General features: G+C 39.8%; 1 protein-coding gene across 1 annotated transcript in view; it reads right to left on the bottom strand.

Annotated features, from left to right (window-relative positions):
• Window positions 1–22,333, bottom strand: part of ccdc88b (coiled-coil and HOOK domain protein 88B) — a 75,507-nt gene that overhangs the window by 8,022 nt on the left and 45,152 nt on the right. Inside the window, exons 20-25 of the mRNA XM_033644034.2 lie at window positions 19,136–19,297; window positions 17,132–17,409; window positions 16,763–16,906; window positions 13,467–13,653; window positions 7,458–7,603; window positions 654–761 (exon numbers count right to left, since the gene is read on the bottom strand). Coding sequence (XP_033499925.2) covers window positions 654–761; window positions 7,458–7,603; window positions 13,467–13,653; window positions 16,763–16,906; window positions 17,132–17,409; window positions 19,136–19,297 — 1,025 coding nt within the window. The remainder of the gene's footprint in view (window positions 1–653; window positions 762–7,457; window positions 7,604–13,466; window positions 13,654–16,762; window positions 16,907–17,131; window positions 17,410–19,135; window positions 19,298–22,333) is intronic.

Below are 22,333 nucleotides of genomic sequence, written 5' to 3'. Positions count from 1 at the left end.
TTAGTTTTTTGTTGGCACCCTATAAGATGTGTTTTGGAGTTAAAATTTATTTCTATTATTTTATCCATACCTTATGGGGTGGAAAAATATTAGAAACAATTTCCAATAAAATGCAATTAAATTAATTGATGTGACCCCCCTCTGACACAAAAACCATCAAGTCATCATCCACCTTGCATTTACTTCCTGAACTAATTATTTATACACACTTTATGTTTTAATGCCTTTAATGATATATTTCTACACCTTGTCTTCATGTATGACTTGTTCTGTGTAAACACAGTCGCCTGCCTTTGCATGCGTAGCGATGCATAATGTAATTAACTAATTAATTGTATTGTATATATTTCAGATTGTCTACTTTACTATTTTATTATTTATTTTATTTTATTGTCTACTTTAATATTTTACTTTATTTTATTTTATTTTAATGTCTACTTTAATATTTTATTTTATTTATTTCATTGTCTATTTTAGTATTTTATTTATATCTTCATCTTTATCTCTTGTTTCCATTCATGCTGTATTTCTATTTCTACTTTGCACAGAGCATTGGAACAAAAAACAATTTCCCCCCGGGGATTAATAAAGTATTCTGAATCTGAATCTGAATCTGAATCTAATGGGTGTATAGGTATAATTGTATACAGTACTTGGCTTTGCTGGCTGGAGGTTGCATGCTGGGCTCGAGGACTCTATACTGATCCATAATCTTCTCCACCAGTTTCTGCTTCTCCCGACGGAGCTCGCTCAGCTTCTCCCTGAAGGAAAACACAAGAACAAAGCAGCTGAGTAGGAAGGTCTGTTTGATTCATTTCATGCATTTATTATCAGTGCGGGTAGATGGGATTAGATGGGAATGTGTAACGTGGCTGATAGTGTATGAACCAGCCCATTCCTGTAAACTCGGAAACGGAGCCTGCTGTGCTGTTTGAACTGGGTTTCTTTTTAAACCAGCACATCAGAGAAGAGACTGTGTGTGTGGATGTTAATATGTGCTGCTGGTGAGCGGAGGGGTTCAGGGTTCGAGCTGCGGTGTGTGGACAAACATAAAGCAGGACATTGATGAGAAATAGCCTGCGTGCTGCATGAAAGAGAGCTCGGAATAAAAATACTGAACACAAAGTAGCTGACGGTGTGAGCTGACCTCCGGTTACTGATACACAGCTGTGAGGGGAAAAGATCTGGAAGGTTATTAGACATGAGCAATGGTCAGTATCGAGGTCTGCGTACTGCGTACATTTTTAGCCATGCAGCTCCAGGGATGGAAATGTCTGCTGGTTGGTCAGTCCAGCTCTTCGGTTCAGGCTGAAACATCTCAATAACTACTGGATAACTATTCAAACGCTATGGAAAAACAAATACTGCTGTTAACGGAAACAAAGAAGATTCTGCTTTGAGGTTGACACTGATACATGTCTTTCTGTTGTAAAATAGAAGTAATGGCAGTGGTCGTAGGAATGTAGTCATGGAAAGCAGTAGGAAGTTCTGTTATATACGGGATTATCTTGCTTTTAAACAAAAAAAAACACATCTTCATATGGTACACATGATAACACACAGGTGACACTTTGATAGTGCCTCACCTTGTTTATTTTTTATTTATTTATTAAACACAGAAAATCACTTATACTTGTGTACTTGGGTATCCAGTAGATGACCCGCAAAATAGACGAATCACAGATCGAATTTTGCCTTGATTTTATTTCTGGGTTAGGTTCTGGGTGAATCAAAGAACATGCCGGTTGGATCCTGAGTGCTGGAGGATAAATATGAAAAATGAAATAAAAATAATAATTTAATCTTACGTTTTAATGTTGCAAGCAGCTGACTGCTGCCTTTGTGTGTCAGCGCTGTCTCCTGTGCCAGCTGTAATGTGAGAGCCGCTTCAATCAGGTGCATTACTAACAGACACATTAACTGTGGAGATGTGCTGCTCTTAATTATGAAAATGACTGAAAAATATTAATTTAAATCGTATTTCCTGAATTGCCTTCCTTTTTAAAATATAATATCTTAGTTTCACATGTTTGAAATGTCCCAAAATGATCATTTAAAATGCGCTGCCTAACCAAATTATGTGAATAGCACGTGGTTATAAAGAGATTTGTGGTTTTGGGTCAAGCCACGGATCTTGTGTCAACGAGTCAGGTTGGGTTGTGAAGCTGATTGGTCATATGTGCGGGTGGTGGGGTGGGTGCAGTTCTTGAAAATCAGCAGTTCAATCTCATGTGCCATGAGGCTGATATTTGTGGTTTTTAGAGAAGTATCTCACCAACTACTAGATGGATCAGCATTGAATATTAGGACTAAATATCTGCAAAATTAATGACATTTCCATCAGCCTCTGCTTTACTTTGTGTTTAATGCCAATTACCCAAGGTTAGCATGCTAACACACGACAACAGTGTTTCTCAACTGGGGGTACAGGGACCCATGGGTACTCTGGAATACTGCAGGGGGTACGTGAAATTTTTCTAAAAGGTAATTTTGCAAAAAATAACACATCATAATACATCTTAAACTAATTATACTATAATAAGTTCAATGAAAAGAATATAAATGTTAGTTTAATAAACCACATTTTATATTCGGTATTCCTATGTTTAATGCAGTGGTTAACTGCCTTAAACTGTCAACAACCACGGCAAACACAATCACATCTACATTTGTTTGCTGAGTGTTTCTACCAAAAATGTTTTGCACCCGTCAGGGAGTACTTGGCTGAAAAAATAATCCAAGGGGGGACCATTACTGAAAAAAGTTTCAGAACCACTGTGGTGTCACTTAGCATTAGCATGTCAGCATTTAGCTCAAAGCCCCACTGTCTCAACTCAACTCAACTCAAATGTATTTATAAAGTACATTTAAAAACAACTCACATTGGCCAAAGTGCTGTACAAAAGGAATAAGATGCTAACAACACCTACATGAGAGGCGACATAACTGTCAGGTACACAGCTCACACATTTAGAGACACAACACACACAGGCACATGTTAGGGAAGACCACATCAGGGAGACTCAAACGCTAATATATAAATGTATATAAATGTTTGAGTTTGTAGACTCAAACGCTAATATATAAATGTATAAATATATAAATGAGCCTGGACTTAAACAAATCAATGGTGGGGGCAGATCTGATTGGTAGGGGGATGCTGTTCAACAGTTTGGGGGCAGCCACAGCAAAGGCACGATCACCCCTGAGCTTAAGTCTGGAGCGTGAGATAGCCAGGAGGCCCAGGTCAGCTGACCAGAGGGACCTGGGCGTAGAGGTTAGAAGGCCTGCGATGTTGGATGGAGCCAGACCATTAAGGCTGTGTATCTCTATGTTGAGCCTCACAGAGAGGCTAGCATGGCTGCAGACTCACACTATACTGGTCACACTACAATCTCAATATGTAAACAATCATTCAACATATGTTTGTGTGATAAACAGTAGCATGTATCTTTTCAGACGTACTGAGCTGTAACTACCACGTCACTTCCTGACAGCATTCTTGCCAGTTGGAGATGTGCAACCATGGTAACCCATGCCAACGTCGAATCTACCGGCAATTTAAAAATAACAAAGTGAAACCTTATACTTACACTTACTGTTACTAGCGTTACAGAGCTGTCTTTGTTGTCCGCCACCGTCTGTTTTAAGTTTTGTCATTTACTTGCATTGTGGGATATTTATGCCAGGGTAGTGTCCAGTGTTTGCACACTGTAATATGCTCTGTAAATATTACGTACTTCACATACTACCAGTTTCATTTTGAGGTTTTGGACATACTAAAAACTCTCACATACTGTTTTAGCATACTATAAAGAACGTCAGTATGGCATTTCAGGCACAGCTTTAATCTTGTTTTCATATTTCTGATCTGTTAGTGTGGCCATTTGGATGTTTGTCAGTGTAATAATGTGGCCATTGGCTCTGGTTATTTTTGTGTCCTTCACATCTGTTCTTTATTATCTCTTCAAAATCTTCAGTATGTCTATCAGCCACAAACCATCGCATCTAGCTGGCAGCAGATCAGTATCAAATTTATTAAATAAGTTAAGAGTTTGATGAAGCACTCTTGAAGGCCAGTGCGATTCGTTTTATGAAAGCTTATGAGGCCTTCTCACTTGTTTGCTCACTGAATTCACAACATTTCCCGCAACATTAAGTTTGGAAGGGCAAAGTCATGGTATCATTTGCTCTCCGCCACTCACACAAAAAGTGCTTTGGTAAATCAAACAATCTAAACTGTCTCATGCACTTCCCAAGGTCTTAAATACATTTTCCAAACACTTCAGTCTTCAGTGAAAATGAAGGGATAAGGCAGGAAGCTTAGATGTCTGTGAAGTGTGTCTTTAAATCTGCTTTCACTGAAGAAAGTTTTATGTTTATTAGGCAGTTTATCTTAAAGTTAACTTAGAACTATATTTCTTAAATCTTAGCCAGACTGAACATGTGATATTTGGTGCATATTTTCATTTGGCCCGTTTACTCACACATCATGTGGACTAATATGTAGCACGATCACTGACTGTTATGTTTCTTTCATGTTTCTTTTCATGAACTCGTCTTTGCTTTTCATTCCTCCAAGAAACACACAAAAAAGATGAATATGACTCAGTTTCCATTCACCTCATTTGTGTTTCTAAGCAAGAGAGACTGCAGGGTATGAAATAATACCATCCGCCCTCCTCCCACCCTATTTGGACTCGTATCCTGGTGTTAGTTTGGATTACACTCTCATTGCTAATGAACCACACCACAGTTTACTTGGATCAGGGCCGAAACCTGCATTTCCTGCTTAAATAGGCTGAACTGCAGGCATAAAACACTCCAGTTTAAATAGACTGTTCTAAAAATGCACTGCACGCCTTCACTTGAGCTTCAGACCTTGGGATGATAATACCTCAACCAACAATTCAGAGGGAAAAGGGCTGATCAGGGAATCTGGTGAGGTTTCAGCTATTTGGAACGAGCTCATAAGAGCTCATAAGTGATTTCAAGAGCCCTACTGTTGTTGTTGTTTTTTTTGGTCTTTTTTTGTACTAGTGCCATTAATCTACATACTAATTAATGACTATAAAACAGCCCTTTATTCAAATAATATCAGTGGCAGTAGGAGTGGAGAGGGTGATACTGGTTAAAGTCAGGTTTGGTGTGAACTCATGTAAAAGTGTCAGAAAACAGTCACATCAAAAGTGCGCAACAGTTTCAGCTGTTTGACACCAGTAAGATAAGATACGATAAGATAAGATAAGATAAGCGTTTACTAGTCCCACAGCAGGGAAATTTGCGTCATTACATGAACAAAGGGAATAGCGCAAACAAGACACATCAGTAAAAAAAGACACAAAGCGATATAACAAGTGTGCATTAGTAAAAACACACATCAGTCTAATAAATAAAACTGTAAAAACACAGAGCAACTAAAATAAGTAAACACAGGGCAATATAAGTAAGAAGAAAAAAGTAAAGTATAATAAACAGACCATGATGAACATTGGAAGTATAGGTATTGCACAGTTAAGCATATACTAATACTAAAATGAGACTACAGAACGTCATCACAATGAGCCGCACTGGACACGGCTTTAAAGTCTTGTTATGATGGTGATGTTAGGTCACGTGACCATAGTGTAGTTTGTTTACAGCCTAACGTTAGCTTTTAACTTCTGGTGATTGCATTTAGGCTCCAATAATCGTGAAAATGGTGTTTATTTGTGAAGATTATATTGCTGAACAAAATGTGTAAGAATCATAAATGTTTGTTTGCCGCAGAGTTTATTTTCAGCAATAATCCAAAATCCAATGAAAAATCCCACAGGCTTTTTGACAGGGGAGCAAGGGTGACCTTAACTTCCACATCAGCCTACAGAAAAATGTCATCTCTAGAGCACTCTATTGGTTGAGGCTGCAACTTCAACAGTGGAAGTTTACTAAAGTTTAACTCAACATGATGTGATGATGTGAATTTGCCACTGGACGCGTCCCTTTGCTCGCACTGACTAGAAGTGAAGGGGAGGTGAATATTCACTAATTTTGCTTATGTGTGATCGTACCCTTAGTCTATAATGTTGGTTTCTTGTACCCCATCCTCTTAGGGTACCCTGTGGAGTTTGCCTGTAAACAAAGTTATGCTTACATTTGTTTCTCACTATAACATATTGTGTGTATCCTTAAGATCTGACAAATGAGTTAAATTCACGTCCGTACTCATAAAACATTCAAAAAGCAGACTATGCGGTTATATTTTGAATATACTTGAATTGTTTTAATCCATGTTTACTAGCATGCAATCTTCGTCTTGCTTTTCCTGGTGTATTGCTACATTTCTTGGTGCATTACTGCCAACAAATATGGATCAGTGAAAAAGCATGAATTGTTGGCAGGAATATGTATCATGACTTTGCGCGCTCTTGCCCATGCAAGTCTGTCCTCTGGGACATGAATAAGACACGCACACAATGTGAACCCAGCTCTACTTGTGATCAGAAACTCCACAGGGAGCTTTTAACCTTTAATACCCTGAATATGACTCTCAAATTATCCTTAACTAGCTTTAAAAATCAAACCATATTATCCCATTGTATGTTAATCACATACAAGCATTACAGATACTGTTTGTCAGTTTGTTGCAATGAACACTGAATTGTTATCATGCCACAATATATACATACATAAACTCTTAATAGTCAAACCCAAGATCTGTCCATCTTGAATTCTTTAATAACCCCCTTATCCAATTATCCCAGCATGCACTGGGGATTTTTTCTAAGAATCCACAGTTATATAAAAAATAACCCCCTGTGATTTCTTTCGTTTTATTATAACAACTGCACTTATATGGACTCAAGATTAAAACACATTTCGGTGGGTCTGAACAATGCATGGCTGTTTAACATGCATTGGTAGTGGAGACCCACCAGTTTCACAGGTGTAAGAAGCTGTGGACCGCACATGACAAGGTGCCGAACAAAAATGTTAACAATGACACTTTTCTCAGTAATTTAACAAAAACATCTTTTCAAGAATGAAAGCTTAAAATAAGGCTACAAAGAGATGTAATTTGTTAGAACATGGCTCATTTAACTCGAACGGTGAAGGCAGCTCTGCACGCTCACTGTGAGCTCTGGATTAATCTGTTACCAGTCTATTAGTCATTTAAAGGGATGACTGCTGAGGACTGTTTGACTGTGAAATTGTTGTCGCGCAGTCTCAAACCTTTACATAAGTGCTTTTATGTCCTGGATGTGAACACAGACACTGTTACCACCTACAACGCTAGAAATTTTCACAAATTGCGTTTGCACTAACACACATTACATAAAGTTTAATAGCGTTAAGATGCTTTGTGGTGAGGAAACCTGATTTCCTCTTCAATACACTTTTGTTTTCTTGTCAGTAATTCCAAACAAAACAATCTGGACTGTGTGTGTGTGTGTGTGTGTGTGTGTGTGTATACTTACTGGTACTCCCTCTGCTGTGAGTAGTGCTGGTCACGGCGCTCCAGGCTCTGCTCCAGTAAAGCTCGGTTCTCCTTCAGTAGACTCTGGTTCTGCTCCGCTAAGTGTCGATTCTCCTCCTCCATGTTCCCCTTCAGCTGTGTCAGCAGCTGCACACATGAGGCCATAAACATAATTTTAAATAAATGCTCTAGTTAGATCAAAATACTACTGTATATGCAGTTTTTGTATGTGAGAGTTCAGGCATATAAGCACTCACAGGTGGCGGAAAAAGAAGAAGACAAGAAATATAAAAGGTAAAAAACACACAATGAATCTGCAGAAATATGTAGGTTCATTCAGATGTAGTTGAAAAGCAGTCAACTGTATTGAATGTGTCAGCTGTCTAAAAGACTTCTATAGCGTGTAACGATATCAAACACAACTGAAAGAGATACAAAGAGACCCAATAGCTGGGGCACTGGTTCAAAAAATTGCAAACTCTTCTTATACTTTTTAGAAAACCTGACAAAACAGTGAAGAGAGAGGTCAGACCTCAGCAGCTCTGACTGAGAGACACATCAAAACAAACTGCAGCCTCACAAATGACCAAAGAATTCATTCAGCTGCTCTGTGAAGCTGTCTGAACAAAACCTGAGCACTGAGAGGTTCATAAAGATGCTGTTTAAGGCAGCATCCAAGGCTAACACACAAAAACACATCATCTTGTGTATTACTGAGCAGTGGAACACATGAAAAGAGCCCATCTTTGAGTCCTTTTTGTATGTCTAAACAAATGTCTTGAAAGCTTAGAAAACTCGCCAAGAATGTCTTCAAACCACTTTATGAAGAATCTGAAAAATATCTAACTCCTATTAAATAAGATTCTAAAAGTCGTACACAACAGTACTGTACATTACTGTACAATGTAACTGTACATTAACCTCTCCCTATTTTCTATTTGTGAATCTCTTTCCAATTATTTTTGCCTTCTTAGCTGCATCCCCGTCCAGTAAGTCAGTTAGCACAGCAGCTACAACAGGTTTTAATTGCAAAGCCTCACATGCTCCAAACTGAACTTCTTCCTTTGATCAAAGAGAGGAGTTGCCACCTCTCCACTTCTCTACAAAACAGTATAATGAGAAGCGTGGGTGTCTGATTCCCAGGATCTAAAGGACCTACAGTATAGCATGGTAGGGGACTGAATTAGACATCCACTGAGGCTTATGGGACAATTTAACTTGAGTGGAAGAAAAATGATTCGCCAAGAATTAAGGCTATAAAATGAACCTGGAAAAAATAATAAATTATGACAAATTAGACTCAACAGACTCAACAAGGGACACCAGTTCTGCATGTTTCATTTTTTAGCATTAATCTGCTACTAGTTTGTTGTTTAAAGGGATAGTTCCACATTGTGGGAAGCAAGTTCATTCCCTTTCTTGTCGAGAGTTAGATGAGAAAATTGATACCACTTTCACACCTGCCCAGTAAATATGAAGCTACCGCCAGCTGGTGATTAGCAATTAGCTTAGCGCAAACACTGAGAGCAAAAGAAAACAGCCTATGTCCCTCCAAAGGAAACAGAATCCACCTACCAGCACCTCTAGAGCTCACTGAATAAAGGAACACTTCACCCACAGAAAGACCATTTGTATATCAATTAGTCATGTTGCCTTGAATTTGTGAGGAAAAAATTCTTTTACTTGCATACATCCAAGAAAAATGGTGAACATATTGATTGATTGATTGATTGATTGATTGATTGATTGATTGATTGATGGATTGATTGGGAACCATATTTGGCTGCATGGAGGGTGGAACTTATCTATGCTCTCTTCAAAGCCAGACTCTTATGGCAGTGAGTCAGTTTTTTGGGGAAAATGTGTTTGGGAAGTACTAAGCATTAAATCAGGGTGTCTTCAGATATAACCAAGTTGACTTTTAAGACCTTTTTAATACCACCTTATATGAAATGTAAGACCAAACCTGCAATGGAAATACACATTATACTCACACATATATGCATGTATATACCTTTGCTCCTGCCATTCATGTGTATGCCACTTGACATGCACCACCCACCAAAACACCATTACAGACCAATACACTCCCTCATGGCAACGGCACTCCCTGATGGCAGTGCACCCCCCAGGCAGGACAGTGCATCATGCCATGCCACAAAAACTGCTTAGAAATGGCTCGGCAGACGTGACTAAAGTCAAGGCGTCAACCTGGCCTCTAAATTTCCCCAGATCCCAATCTGATCGAACATCCAGTGGGCATGCAAGCACCTTACCTTGTAACCCACAGGACTCGTCAACAACGCCTTGGTGCCAGACAACACAGGACACCCCCAGAGGTCCTGTCTCCATGCCAAGTACCTCCATGCCTCGACAGGTCAGAGTCTCCACTGTAGATTGGACTTGACTCTGACCCATTGAGGCCTGCACAAAGGACCTCTGGGGTTCCGGTTTGTCACACAGATGCTCGATCAGATTGGGATCTGGGGAATTTGAAAGCTAGGTTGATACCTTGAGATCTTTGTCACATTCCTTGGACCATTCCTGAGCAGTTTTTTGTGGTGTGGCACGGTGCATTGCTTTGCTGGGGGGGCTACTGCCATCGGGGGTACTGCTGCAATGAGTGGGGGTACTTGGTCTATCACAATGTGTGTGTGTGTGTGTGTGTGTGTGTGAGACACGTGCAAGTACTCTTTCTTAGTAAACACACTGATGTCAGTTCAAAATGAACAGTGAGGAAAGATGACAACAATTGGGTGAGTTAAAGTTTAATGTGTTCAATGTTTAAAGAAAACAAAATCTCATCCCTGTCATAAATGCTTTTTATTATTGCAATTCTTCAGTCTGTCCAATTACTGGAAACAGTCATTGGGTCTGTCAGGTTGGTGAAATTTTCGCGGTAATATTTAAGATCCATCGAATCTGAATTTAAGACAATTTAAGACTTTTTAAGGACCTGTAGACACCCTATAAATGACAGTTGGATTATACTGCACAAGTTGTGTGAGAGTTTGTTATGGATGTTTTGATATAGTTTATCAAGAAATTGCTGTTTTCCCTGGAGGCATGCGAGAAAAACAAAGTTTTCTCTTAAGGTAACATGGCATGACTAATTGATTTAACACACTGTATTTCCTTACTTGGAGCCGTTCAGAATCTGAAGTGTAAAAATGTAAATTTGTCATTTTATGGACGGTGATGTGCTGAACTATTTCTTGGCAAAGTGCAGTAACTTCCTGCAGTCCCTGCTGGTTGCCTGGCAACTGCTCAGAGCCAAAATAAAACAGTATGGCGCATAACACGCCGAAAAAAACCAACAATGAGATACAACGTGTTAATTAGTGAGCTTTAAAGCCAGAACGCACTGAAAGCGATAATTAAGGCATCTCATTTGACACGCTACAACTGATGCTCCAATGGCGAACTGCAGGCATCAGATACCAACACTGCAGAACCAGCAGGTTGCTATTTAGGCAAAAAAAAAAAAGGTATATTAAAGTTACCCCATTCACTTTATCACATTTCTATTTGAATGGCCTATAATGTTACATAAGAACACATTGCTTAGAACACCAGTAAAACCACTGGGGACCAGCCATCTCATTTAATCTGTAATATATTCTTCCAGGTGGGTAAAAAAGTCACAATAAGCACCGCTAACCATAACTCTATATTGTGTTGATTAATTCCTATTGTTGGGATATGTAGCAAGTGAGATTTAATGACCAGTAGATGTCAGTTAAAGTTAATGATAGATGATACAGGGCAGGTCTGTTACCAAAGGTCTTTCTCTTAATTTAATATCTGACAAGTGACAACACAATGGTTAACATCTACAGTACTATAGCTGTGGGCAGTGGTACTTGTTTTCATTTAGCATTGCAAAATTACAGTTTTATTGTTAATGAAGCTAACACAACAAACGTCAGCTATTGGCCAAAACATTTCTGCACTGTCATTGCACGTCCATCTCTCTTTTCCTCCATCTGTCATCTCTGCCTGACCGACTTTGGTTGCTGGGTTCTCATTTCATGCTCCAAAATCAAAACCAGGTTGGAGTAAAGGGCGTCCAAGCAGTTCAACCTCAGAGGCTGAAAAATAAAGCCAACAAAACTGCCAAAAACTGCAGTCCCTCGAATGGCCACTGGAGGCTGGTCCAAGAGTGAGTCAATCCCCACAAACCCCCATGTTAAAACGCCCAACTTTACAGCAGATGTTTTGATAACTCACCAGTTTCAATGTTATTAAGGCTTAAAGTTATGCATGATAAGAGGCAGAAACAGGTGGGTGCTGTCTGTTGACAAGTTGCTGCCACGGCAACAACATTGGTTAGATCATTGGTTCCCAACTGGTTCAGCCACGGGGTCCAGATTTCCCCTTGGTCACTAGTTCAGGGTCCCACAGTTTAATACATTTAGCATCATGCTTGTGTTTGGCCATGTCATCAAGCTAGTTTGCTGTCTCTGTCAAGTAACTGTCCGTTAGTCACTCACTCTACAGCACTTCAAAATAAAAGCTCTGTGCTGGAAATTCACTGTACTCTAAAATAAAATGAGTTTTTTTTTAACAAAGTTGACATGTTTGTGAGTCACTTGCAGCCCATTCAGAATAGTTGGGAACAATTGGGTTAAATAATGCAAGCATGGCATAACCCCAGATTCACAGAGTATAGAAGTGGCTGCAGTTGATGCTTTTTCATTGTGTTTTCAGTCCATGAAATTTAATTATAACACTTTGGCTGCCTAAAAAAAACATATTCAGCATTTGTTTGTACTAAAAGACCCTCTAAGGAGTCAGATTTTAGTTTTTCAGGTGAGTACATTGGTTTTTAATGGTTTTTAGCCTGTTTTTCAATAGCAAAAATTAGCATTAGCATTAGTATTATCTTATCTTACCTAACTAAGCTAGCAGCTAGCGTTAGGGTTATCTCCACTCTTTTGTACACATATGGTCTCTTCTGGCTTCAAAAAAAACAAAAACAAGATGGCGACAGCAAACCAATTGGTAACGTCATGGCAGCTAGGTCCTTTATTTTATATTGTCTATGTTCATGATGCTTTTGGTGCTTGTTCCCCCATTTAAAACGACAGGTGTACTTCAGATGCTGTCAGTGCATTTGGGCCTTTTGAGGTGCTAGTGGGTGGATTTTTAACTTTGGCCAGAGCCAAGCAAGCTGTTTCCCCCTGTTTCCAGTATGTATGCTAAGCTAATCTACATCCAAACATGATAGTGGTATCCTCCTCCTAGTCTGACCGTATTTCCAACTATTCCTTTAAAGATTGGTTTCATCCTGACTGGAAACTGATCCAGAGAACAAGCTGGACCCTGCAGTGATTTTGTGTATCTGCTTTTTCCTTTATAAGGAAGCTTTTGATTCAGGATCGGTTTCATGAGCAGCTGGATGAAGCAGCAGAACGTAGCATCTGCTGTTTGACTTCTTAAACTCTTTACAGGGAGTCATTTTCCACTCCTTTTGTCCCTCAAACAACTGGAGATATTCCTGCTTGGAGAACGTTTTCAATATTCAGCGCTTGTTTGACAGCATTACACGGAAGACTAAAGCTGTTCTGGAGGCCAAATGCCCCTTCTCCTTATTAGCTACTTGGTATTCATTTTCTGTTTAGACCAATATATCGTGTGTTTTTTTAAAACGTGTCAAGCTTAAATTTGTTTTATACCAGGTATTAGAAATCAGCCTCCTACTGTTTCCCTACTGATGATACGATAGTTATTCCTCCCTGACCTCAGCTATGCAAAATACTCTCTAAAACACTCAATGAATTCATCATAAATTTTGTTTAATTGCCCGATAATGCTTTAAATAAATTTGTTTTGTTTTTTTTATTCGAGAGGGTAATATGTCTGAATGTCTCCGCTGTGAAGCACTAAATCCCTTTTTTACATGTCAGTGGTCAGCTGGCAGCTTGAATACAAAACACTTGTGTGTACCTGCAGGTGTGTAGATACATTTCTGTGTGTGTGTGTGTGTGTGTGTGTGTGTGGTTAATACCTGGTACTGGCTGGTGAGGCGGGCGCTGCTGAGGTCCAGGCTCTGGTTGGTTTCCCTCAGGGCACTCAGTTCCCCCTCCAGTCGCGTCCGTTCCAGCTGGGAGGCGCTCAGCTCCCCCCTCAGCACCGAGCCCTGAGCCAGCAGCTCCGCCTGTGACGCCAACCCCTCCTTCTGCTGGGCCTGCAGCCTGCAGCACCGACACACACACACGGGCTTTACTCATCTCTGTCACAGTTATGTGTCCTGTTAAGTGCTGTGTATCATTTGTTCGGTTAAGCGCTCTTTAAATGAAGCTCATTGTTTTATTATTACACAACATGATGAGTCCTCACAAATCCAGGAAACAACCAACAGATAAATCTGACATCATCTCCGACAAAATGGTTGAAGAACACATTATGGGGTCACTTTGGTTCTGGACCATTGATTACAAAATATTCAACTAGGCAATCATCATTGTTTCATTTTGTAATGAGAAGGGAGATAAGACGAGATGAAACTCTTAATGGTCACTGTGGGGGAAATCTGATAATATTCAGTAATAAACATCAGACTTTTTATGTTCCCAGTGTGGATTCAAAGTGTTCTGGAATTAAACTTTTTATGTAAGTTAAAATTGAACCAGTGTACAGCTTGGTGCAGGATTAAACAAGTCAGCCATTGTTCATATGTTTCCTTTAAAGCTGACTGTATCCATCATTGTTTGTTTAAGCACTTGGTCTATAAAATCTAAACTACAGTAAACTAAAATTACAGCCTCATAGTTGTAGGCCTCTGCCAACCAATCAAGTTGCAATTTACATCCATCCAGACTGATGTATGAAGACTCTGAAGGAATTCAATACAAGATTTTACTTGTATATTTTACTTTGCGAAATTGAAGGTATCACTGTAATGACATGTATGATTCCACTAAATAACTTCCGGTGAAAAAAGACATGCTGTCTTCGTGTAGAGATTATTTTTACACAAGAGTTCAAAGGACTGATAGAGAGCTTCGTCGTGTAGTGCAATGACAATCACCTAAAGCTCAATATGAGTAAAACCAATGAGCTTGTGTTGGACTAACAGAGGAACAGTAAGGAACACAAAGTTGTAGCCATGACAGTTGTCAATGCTTCAAATGTTGCTGAAACTAAGCTACATATTCTAAAACATGGAAGCTTCACACATATCTTCAATCCAGCAGCACAGAAGATCTAAATAGTCACCACAGTTTCAACGTGGGCACCCAGGATTAGTGTCACCAATTCAGTATCTGACCAAATGTGTTCCTCTCTCTTCCTGAAATATGTAATGTCCAGAAACAGTGAAGGTGACCTTTGACCTTTTGGATATAAAATGTCATCACTTCATCATTATATAGACATGTATGTGAAGTTTTGTCATAATCAACATATGAATTCTTGAGTTTTGGCAAAAAAAAAAAAACTTGTTGTGTGAGGTCACAGTGATCTTTAATCTTTTGTCACTTTGTCATTGTTGAGCCCAGCTGGATGTTTGTGCCAAATTTAACGCAATTCCCTGAAAGCAATCCTGAGACAATGTTCACATGAATAGACCCAACGGACAAACAACAACCTGAAAATATAATGTCTCTGGGCACAGCTGATGTCGGTGAGGAGTTCCCAACAGAACTAAGAAGCTGTAGTTAAAGGCTGAAGTTAAGAAGGTGGAACTGAGTTCTTGAAAGTTTTTTCTAAACCCTCTTAAAGCTGATTTATTGGGCCACTTGGTAGCAGCAGACACAAGCTGTGAACACAACACTGACATATCATCATCTTTTAAGTTCATACTGTGAGCTTGTTAGCAGACTGTTGCTTATTTACACATCCAGCTATCAGGCCCCATGTCCACCAAAGCATTTTTCCTAGCTGAAAAATGTGTTGCTATGACACAGAATATACAAGAAAGTATGAGTATATCCAAGTAAGAATGTTGGCGCAAGGTGAATTACTTGCTCTAGAGGAGGGGGAGGCTGAAGCAGATAGGGAGTGAGGACGGACCTGCCAGTCTATGCTGGTTCATGAGAGAAAACATACAGTATATTAAAATATTTATCCTTCATTGTTGTTGTTTAGCAGTTGTACTGAGGGCTGGGTAAAAAGAGACAGTCACAAGCGCAGCGTTTTACCCAGTGTTGAACATTTTTCATCTCTCGGTGCCCAGAAAAAAAAAAACAAAAAAAAAAACAAATGTGCAGGACTCAGAGCATAATAGACACTAAGAATCTCATCAAGCTACTAGCGTTTGTACTGCAGCGTAATTACGGGCACTCCCATTGCAAAGAATTAAAAAAACATACTGGGCTCAAGAAACGGCCCCTTCAGGAGCAACATTATCATTCATTTGGAGTTGTGTTTTTGACCACCTGAAAAATATAATTCCAGTTTTAGCTCTCTTTCAGCTCTGTTTTGGTCCCAACCAGCCTCTGAAGGAAGCTGCCACACTGTCAGTTAACAGTGTTATTATAAAAATGTTAAAGCCCTGTTCAATCACTCAAATTATTAAAAACTGCTAAACTAACAGGTCTAAAAAGGATTTTAAATACATGGAAATGCTTATATTATATCATGATAAATAGATTCAGTCACATGTCATATGACAACCAAGATTGGTTGTCATATCTAAATCTGTGGAGGCCATAACTGCATCCAGCTTGACAATGCATCATTTGAGACAGTCAGATTAATCAATCACATCAGTAGGAAGATGAAAACGTGGTTGATTAATTAATTATGGTACACAAGTATTGTATGATGATTACCATCATCATTATATACCCACCACCGCCGAGATAAAATATAATCAGAAGCACTCTGAACTGTTTTCAACTTCAGGTCTGGACTGGTCTGTGGATTAACACACTCAGATGTGATCGGGAAAACAGAAATCTGAGGTGAAACTGGAAGTGAACATCTATGATGAGTACATTTTTTGAGTCCAAAAGCCTTAGATTTTCTGCCTTTTGGCAGGCAAGGTTGTGAGGTATCCAAACAAACCTACATTTTTGCCATTTCTCCCAAATCCTCTTTTTTGAGGTCTTGTGCCTTATAAATCTGTGCTCCTGTTCGTGCCCAAAAGCTTTTAATCAGGACCAAAAACTGCATTCTGTGCATTCCTGTGCTACATTTGCATTCAGTCCGGTTCTTGTCTTGCTTCCTTTGCTTCATATAGAGACCTGCTGCTCCCCCATAGTCACGGCAACAGGCACACAGCAGAGGAGAGGAGTGAAAGGATGAACAGATCTCATTAAAGTGATGCTGAAGAAGCTGATTGGTGAGTGTATTTGTTACCTCTCGTTTTCTTCTTTCAGCCTCTCAAGCTCTCGTTCTCTCTCCAGCCTCCTCTGTGCCTCTGCTTCCATTGCCTCTTTCTCCATCTTTATCTCGCGCTCTCTCTCCTCCAGCTGAGTCTTGCCATCCAGGAGCTCCTTGTACCTTGAGATTGCAAACACAATATTCACCACAACAAAAAACAATTATGACTCAAAATGTATAACACAAAGAGCGTGTGTGTCTTTAAAGATTGTGTTTGTGTGTGTAGTTTTGTTCTTGGGAGAACTAAACGTCCTCTGCAGGATAGACAAAGACCATGCAGTCAAGATTTCATGTTTTTCACTTTATGAAAGGGTCTAATTTAATGCAGTCAGTGTGTGTTTATACCTGGCCTCCAGCTCCCTGTGCTGGGCCTCCAGGCTGCGGTTGTTGCTCCTCAGCTGAGAGTGTTTGTCCAGCAGCTCCTCCAGCTCCACCTCTTGCCGCTGCTGCAGAGCCGTCATCCGCTCGTGGTCCCGTCTCTGAGCCTCCATCCTGGCCACTGACTCCTCCCGCTCCCTCGCCCACACCTTGGACTCGGCCTCCAGAGCCGCGCACCGGGCCTCGCTCTCACTGCAGCGCGCCAGCATTGCTGCATGCTGGGAGTTTAGGGATGCCTGCTCCACCTGTGTGTTATAAAAAAGAGAGATAATGTTTGTACCTACACTGAAAGCCAAAAAACAAAACAGTTAAAGTTTTACTACAAATGTATTACCCTTTTACCTCCCAGTGTCCCACCTGCAGTAAGCTAGCACTATTTAGAACTTAAACAAACGGCTAATAGTATGAAATATTTTATTAATATGAGCATAAAATATGTGTACTGATAGATTTAACTAACATTTGCTAGTTACACAAAGAACATCTGAGGCTAATGGGAATGCTGTTAGTTTTGCAGGTATTGATTGATAAACAAAGTACTGGACAAATAAAAAATCTGACCTAAAGATGTATTCAATTACCAGAAAGATCTTTCTTTTCATAAAACTGGACTGTCTATGCAATAAAAAGACACACATTTTGAAATTGGTGCTACATGACCAGAGAGAACAGATGAAAAGGACAGTGGCCTTTGCTTTCACTCAAACGGTAGAAAACCTACAACTACCAGAATGCACTGTGCCGTACTAGAACAATAAACACTCCCACTGGTGAGTAATGTAATCAGAGCTTGTTCCTTTTGAAACAGGAAACAATACCACAGCTGGCTGGTTTCAAACAAAGTTGAATCACAGTTTAGTGGTAAGCTAGAATTTGATTCTGAAAACATTTAGGAAAGAAATAGACAACACAGTTACAGAATCTTATCATATTATCATATATAATATCTTATTATACCGGTTGATCTCAGGTTTTTGAGCCTCTATTTTAAAATATAGGAAACAGTGCGGTGCCCACTTCCTGTTTTCATACCACAGCCAAACAGTCAGGGTTGGAAACTACCTGTTTTGTCCACCTAACACTGTAGCTGGTGGATTCAAAAATCTACCAGCCACTCAATAGATTACCACTGTTTTGTTGGCTGTTGAGTGAGGCACATTTAGCAGCCACTTGCATATGTTACCACTAATTTCCAAGCCTGCAATCAGTACACTAAACTATGCTTCTGAAGACATTTTAAGCAAGAAATAAGTAACACAGTAACCAAATCTTGGTTTATATTTGATCAGCGCTACTTAATTTTACCACTGAATCTGAGTTTGGTCTGCGTTTGAGAGAGACAGAGAGAGGGGCAGGTCTCTCTCTCTTCCATACTCTTTGTGTCTGTGGTTGCAGGCATACGAAAAAGCAGAAGTAGTTTGAGCAACAGCCCTACAGCCAGTGAAAATTGACAGGATGAAGACATTTAAGATGGGAGAGGAGCAGGGAGATGTTGGTGCTGGTCAGATGCTGGGAAGTTTACCCCAGATTATCTACACATACTAAACACATTATGATGATACAAGGCTGGTTGAAAATCAGCGAAGTATCCCTTTAATGGTGGCACTCCATGCAAAAGTTAAGGGATCAGCCAAGTCATTGCAATTCACCCTGAGGGACATGAATGTTTGGAAAAAATTTCATTAAAATCTGAATCCACATTTCATGGCAAGACAACCCAACCAACAGACTGACTGTGTCAACAACAGAACCACGCCACAGGCATGGCTAACAATATGTTGTCTTGCTACATTAAAGATGTTTGGTAATGTATCAAATCATTAAAAGCCATGTCCAAATTCATTGCAGGGAGTCAAATGATCAAAACTTGTCAATTTGCTTTAATCTATGTGGACTAATGAGCTCTTCTGTTCCTAAGTTTCACTGGTGATTTCATCTGTAATCTTGCTCTCTTTATCTGTGTGTTGTCACCTGTAGCTGGGTGTTGAGTGTCTGTAGACTGGTGCAGGAGTCCTGCAGGCTGAGGGAGTGTCGGCGCAGAGCCTCCAGCTGTTCCTTCAGGTGTTCACACGCCTCCTGGGACTGAGACAACCGCGACAGCAAAGCCTCTTGTCCAGCAACCGCCACTGCTTTCTGAGGAAGAGAGATGTCATATTGAGAGAGAGTCCACAGCGTACAGAGGCAGCTGCATCAGAGGCTGCGCTTTGGCCTCACACACACCTCAAAGCATTGATATTATCTGAACTCTGACCTCAGCTGCAGCCCCTGGCTTCATGTGACATTTGTATTCATCTAAAAGAGATGAAATTCATCCTCTGTGTGTGGGAGTTTGCAGAAATGTATCACATAAAGTTTCAAAATGTATAAACCAACAAAAAAATCTGCAACTTATTTTTTAGTCTTGACTGTGGAAGCTGCTCTGATAAATAAAGCAGGGTGTTGACTGAATGTTGTGGTGGGCAGATTAAAAATGAACAAACAATGCTGTATTTTGCAAAATTGCTGAAGGTATCAAATCTGGTGGGATTTTTTATCCAAAATTAAAATGAGCTCGCAGCACACCAAAACTCGACTCTACACCCACTGAACAATGTGAATTCATGTGAAGATCTCACAAGTGCTGGCACAGTGACAACACACTTCATGTGTGAGTCATTTGTAGGGTCTGGAGCTCAGTTTTGGTGTGCAACAGCTTTTTTTTTTTTTTTTTTTTAAGATTCTTTTACTTTTTCTACCAGAACCTGACTGAATCATGTTGCTACACGAGGGACTGCTATTTTTTTCACTGGTTCTTTTAAATTTCCTGCTTTTTCACTTCACCACCTTCTTTGCCAGTGTCAGCGGTAAAAAGTTAACTGTGAAGATTTACTTAGAGATAGTTCAATTTTAGGGTACTTGTGCTTGAGTATTTTCATTGCTTCTACTTTGTACTTGTAATCCATGACAAGCCAAAAGGAAACAACAAAACGGGAAAGGACACAAAATTCCAAATAATATAGATTACGTATTGTAACAAAGAATATAAACAAGAAGTAAATTCCCTTGTGAGGTGTGTTAGTGACATCAGTAGTGTTGATATAGATGTATGTGGATAATGTAGTGTGAGATATTGTGGAGTAAAAAGTTTTTCACTGGTGGAAAGATGGTCTTGTCATGAAATGGGGCTGTTTATGCAGCAGAAAGACACAAATATTTAAATATTTTTGAAACTGGTGCTACATGACCAGAGAAAATAGCGACATTCACTTTTGCTCTGGAGGTAGAAAACCTAACACTACCAGAATGCACTGCGCCACACCGGACCAATAAACGCTTCCACTGGTGAGTGACATAATGTAAGACAATATGGCAGCCAAATTGTAACAAATGATCTCATAAAACATAAACAGTAAGCCAAAATATGTTTCTGAAAATGAATTAGGCAAGAAATTGGCAGTGCAGTAGCAGAATTGTGGTTCTATTTTTGATCAACACTGCTTACTAATACCGTTTACCGTTGGCGCATTGGATTTTCACTAGCAAATGAGCGGGGAGATGTGGGCGCTGGCAAGATGGAGGTAAGTTTACCACAGTTCATTTACACATACAACTCATATTTTTGATGATAGAAAGCTGGTTGAAAATCTGCAAAGTATCTCTTTAAAAGTGTAGTTCAAAAAAGCACTCTAAACAAACTTTACACAAGCACACACTAAGTCACAAAACCTAAAATGAAGCCAGGAAAACACAGTCATGACATACGGTTCATTCAAATGTCCATATTTACCATTTAACTGACCTAAAATGCACCAAAATCACACTAATCTCAAAAACAAAGCCATATCGCATGATTAGTCACCACATACCTGAAGGCTACAAAACACAATTCGATAACTAGACTGTGCCATACAAATAGGAACAAAATGGATGAACCCCCAGTTTATCACAACCCAGCACGTGGGCCCTGATAAAAACAGGAACGGACAGAAAATGCCAAGTAATATAAATTATTCACTGTAACAAAGCATACAAACTTAGAAGTGAATTCTGTTGTGAGGTGTGTTAGTCAGTGACATTGGGAGTGTTCATGTAGATGTGTGTGAATAATGTAGCGCGAGGTGTTGTGGAGTAAAAAAAAAAAATGTAAAAAGCTAAGCAAAGCAAAAAGAGATGCAGAAGCTGGCAGGGAGGAGAGAGCCACACTGGAAACTATGGTGTTTATATCCGTTACATCCTGATCTTGCTCAGGGACTGCAATCAGGCTCCTCTGACACCTTGAAAAGAGGCAAACCAAAGGTAACTGATGCAGCACACACACAAGCAGACTAAGCAGGGGCCATCACATCTCTCATTAATCATCCCGTGACCCCTCAGCTTTATACTGTGACCTTCAGGAAGGGGGCCGAGCAGTAGGTTCAGAACCACTAGACTAAATTACCGAGCTGTATATGAACCACTTTCACCTGGAGCAGCTACATAAGTAAGATGCTGCATCACTGTTAATAATCTAACAGAGTGTATCGCTCACAGAACGGAAGTACTTATATTTTTGCTTCTCTAAGGGGATCGTTTGGATGTTTTGAAGTGGGATTGTATAAGGTTTTTACTCATAGTCAGAGTGTTACATACAGTTAATGTCGATTGACACACCCCCAGTTTGAGGAAGCAGGCTAGAGGCCGACACTGAAGCTAAGCAATGAGGCAGACACAAAATGTATTTTAGCAGCTTAAAAAAATAATTATTAGTCGAAATGTACGCTACATTGAGAACATTTTCATTGCTTTGCCTTGCCGCAGACAGCACTTTCCAATGGGGAACTGTATTGTTTTCTTAAAAGCCAGACTCCATTGACAAAAACAGTAATTTTAGCTTGCTAAAAACAGGAGCTGCTGGTCTACTGCTGCCTTGATCAGTTAGTTTGTTTGTGTTGTTGTGTGACTTTGGTGTTTTAAATGGTTTGTTCGGATTGACAAAAGTCCCACAATAACACCAACTAACTCACTGATCGAGGCAGCGGTAGACCAGCAGCTCCCGTGTTGAGCAAGCTAGAATTACTGTTTTTGTCAATGGAGTCTGGCTTTGACGAGAGCGTACATGGGGACCTGAAGCCGTTAAAGGCTCACCTGTCTAAATGGGCTGTCAACATCGAGGTAAAATGATGAAAATATTTTCAATATAGCGTACAGTTG

Source organism: Epinephelus lanceolatus, chromosome 7 (genome assembly GCF_041903045.1).
Source record: "Epinephelus lanceolatus isolate andai-2023 chromosome 7, ASM4190304v1, whole genome shotgun sequence".
In the NCBI taxonomy this organism is placed as follows: domain Eukaryota; kingdom Metazoa; phylum Chordata; class Actinopteri; order Perciformes; family Serranidae; genus Epinephelus; species Epinephelus lanceolatus.
This window is presented reverse-complemented; position numbering and strand designations above follow the sequence as displayed.